At 41.8% G+C, this 3,222-nt stretch overlaps 1 protein-coding gene across 1 annotated transcript; it reads right to left on the bottom strand.

Annotated features, from left to right (window-relative positions):
* Window positions 1–259: 259 nt before the first annotated feature.
* LOC130738479 (pentatricopeptide repeat-containing protein At1g33350) lies at window positions 260–2,941 on the bottom strand. Its single transcript, XM_057590464.1, has one exon. The coding sequence runs from the start codon at window positions 2,793–2,795 to the stop codon at window positions 1,182–1,184; it is 1,614 nt and encodes a 537-aa protein (XP_057446447.1). The 5' UTR covers window positions 2,796–2,941; the 3' UTR covers window positions 260–1,181.
* Between the last annotated feature and the right edge of the window lie 281 nt (window positions 2,942–3,222).

Raw genomic sequence — 3,222 nt, 5'->3', positions numbered from 1 at the left:
ATATTGTTGATCTGGTTTGATGATGGGTGATGCCAGACACTGATCATGTAATAGTTACTGAACGGCAAAGTAAATTTTTTCTTGATTTTATTTAGCATTATGGTTTGAGAACAAGTCAAACATAATTTTGTCAAATGTGTTATTTGTGGATGAAACTCAAATTTTAAGGGGTGAAAATTGTAATCTAAGCATGCATTATTAGGGGTGGGGGATTACCTACCACAGTAATACGGGGTGCATTTGAAGAGGAGAGTGAAGGGTTGATGTTATCATCCATAGAATAACATATACTAACATTACAAGGTGTAAATAAATTATCTAGCACTCAGCAACAAAAGGATTTAGGGACTAGAGTAGAGCAGAACATTGAAACCTTCAGCTGTATGTAGGTGAAGCATTTGGTTCATTTACATGATCGTCAGCACTCGTCCAAAATAAAAAGAGAAAAAACAAAATGTGCACTTCCACTCATCAAATAATCTTATATCTGACAGACAACCAAATATATAAGGTTGTGAATGAATCGGTCATGTACAAACCTTTGACAATACCCTCCAGTGAAAAAAAAAATTGCAACTGGACAAGATTCAGAAAGCATGTTAGTATATGATCCAGTAAGTGAGTAAGCTGCAAAATCTTGAAAATTTAGCAAACACATGTTTGTCTATCCTCCAACACCAAAAAAAGATAGAAGTGGTGAAACTGAAATGAAGAAAACATGTCCAAGACACGGGCTTGATTTGGAATGCTTCATTCTGGTTCTGCAGATTGTTATATTGAGCTGTCTTTTCACGAGGTATACTGGACCAAAAGTTTCAGTTTTTCTCTGCAAACTTCGTTTTCACTATGAAGTCCTTCAGACAAGAATCATCTTGCTGAGCATTAACTTAATCACGGTGAGTACCAAACCAACAGAAGTAGAATTTGTTTCTTTCCTTTCACTTCTCTTCTCTTGACAAATCTTCAAAACCGCAATACACCAGAGAATAATTCCATAAAACAATTAAGCGTCCCCTCAGAATCCTTGGCCACGTGACTACATGTACCAGGAATTAGTAGATAGCACCGGGATATGGTTTTTCTGATCAGTCTTGAGTTTCCCTTTTCTGAAGTACACTGCCTCTTCCTCTCTTTGTTTAACATGGTCAAATCTAGCCAGGTGAATTTTGAAAGTTAAGCAATTAAGTGGTTAAGGCCTGTTGTTCGATCATAACTTCATTTCCAAAACCAATGAGACTTTCCAAGACGCTATACAACTCCTCTGCTTTCGGGCTAGATTGATCAAGAGAAAAGAACTGATGAACCTGGTCATCAATCTCAATCCAGCTGCAGCCTGGAACTTTATAAGACTTCTGTTGCTTCAATATCCTCCACACATTCCTCACTTCATCCCACTTTCCTAACTCCCCGTATACATTAGCCAACATTATGCCATAACCACCATTATGGGGATCTATTTCAAGTAGCTTTTTGGCTGCAAATTCTGCCAAATCTGTACGGCCATAAACCTTACATCCATTAAACAGAGAACCCCAAACCACCTCATCTGGTTCCATGCTCATACCCCTAACAACTTCCATTGCCTCATCAAATCTACCTGCTCGACCAAGAAGGTCTACCAAACACCCATAATGCTCAATCTGAGGCTCTATCCCATATTCCCGAGTCATCATCTCAAAATAGGAACACCCTTGTTCAACCAATCCACCATGAGTACAAGCATTCAGTAACCCAACAAATGTGACCCCGTCCGGTCTCACGTCACCGCCACACTCCACCATTTGCTCAAAAACCGCAATGGCGCCCTCACTTTGCCCATGGAGCGCAAAACAGTTAATCATCGAATTCCATGAAGTCAACCCCTTATCGGGATTCATCTCAAAAACCTTCCTCGCCAGTGCAAGATTACCACACTTCCCATACATATCCACAAGGGAATTCGAGATAAACGAGTCAACGAAAAAATCATTCTTGTAAACATAACCATGTATCCACTTCCCAAGCTGAAGCATACTAGTGTGGCCACACGCCGAAAGTGCACAAACCAGAGTAACCGGATTCGGCTTGTTACACCTATACCCTCTCTCCGCAGCAAGAGCCACCATTTCTCTAAACAACCTAATCCCCTCAGAGAAGAACCCATTCTGAGTGCACCCGGCAATGAGAGCGTTCCAAGACGGAACATCCCTCTCCGGCATTTCATCAAACAACTTCAAAGCACTATCAACATCCCCAACCCTCGCATACCCAGAAATCATAGCAGTAAAAGACACAACATTTCTCTCACGCATTTCATCAAACACCTTCTCCGCATTCCCCAAACCACCCAAACCCCTCGAGTAGGAGTCCACGAGAGCCGTTTGCACAATTGGGTACTGCTCAAAACCGGTTTTTACGATCTGGGCATGCACCGCTCCGGTTGATCGCGGTTCATGGCATGATTTAAGGACGTGGGGGTAGATGAAGTTGTTGGGGCGAGTGGTGGTTGGGTTGGAGTTGCAGAGCATGCGGCGGAAGAGGGAGAAGGTGGAAGAGTGGTTGTTGGGGCGAGAAGCATAGGCGGTGATGATGGCGGTGTAGATGTAGATGTTGGGGGAGTGAAGGTGGTCGAAGATGCGGCGAGCGTAGGGTAGATTGGAGAGGGTGAGGGCGCAGAAGCGAACCAGTTTGAAGGCGTAGAAGTCGGTATGGGCGTGACCGAGGGTGGTGAGGTGAGCTTGGAGTTGCTTCAGGTGGTTGAGGTGGTTGCTTTTGCCTAGTATCGTCAACACTTGTTCGTTCAGGTTCGGCTTCATTTGCTCTTGGTTTACCTCTGCATAGCATTGTTTTTAAGAGAGTGTTGTACTGTTCTACTTCTCATGGTAAACAACGTGAGACTTGCATGACTACCAAACAAGCCTGCTCCTAAGTCCTAACACAATCATTCTAACATGGCTTCTATGTAAATGTTTCTGTGTGGAAAAATTGGTTATGTATTGTATACTACACATATGAGAAAATAAGATATGCGAAAAAGTAATTAATGTGATATATATTAAAATGTAATAAGAAGAGAAAAAGAGACACCATATGGAGTAAAACCTTATCAAACAAATGGACATATTGAGGTGTTTCAAGTGATCTTAAAATTTTATCAAACAAATGGATACCTCACGATTTTTTCTCTCTTTAACCTTTTGTTCTCCTTTTCTTACTCCATCGATCTCTCCTATTTTAGACTCT

Source organism: Lotus japonicus, chromosome 2 (genome assembly GCF_012489685.1).
Source record: "Lotus japonicus ecotype B-129 chromosome 2, LjGifu_v1.2".
NCBI classification, from domain to species: Eukaryota; Viridiplantae; Streptophyta; class Magnoliopsida; order Fabales; family Fabaceae; genus Lotus; species Lotus japonicus.
This window is presented reverse-complemented; position numbering and strand designations above follow the sequence as displayed.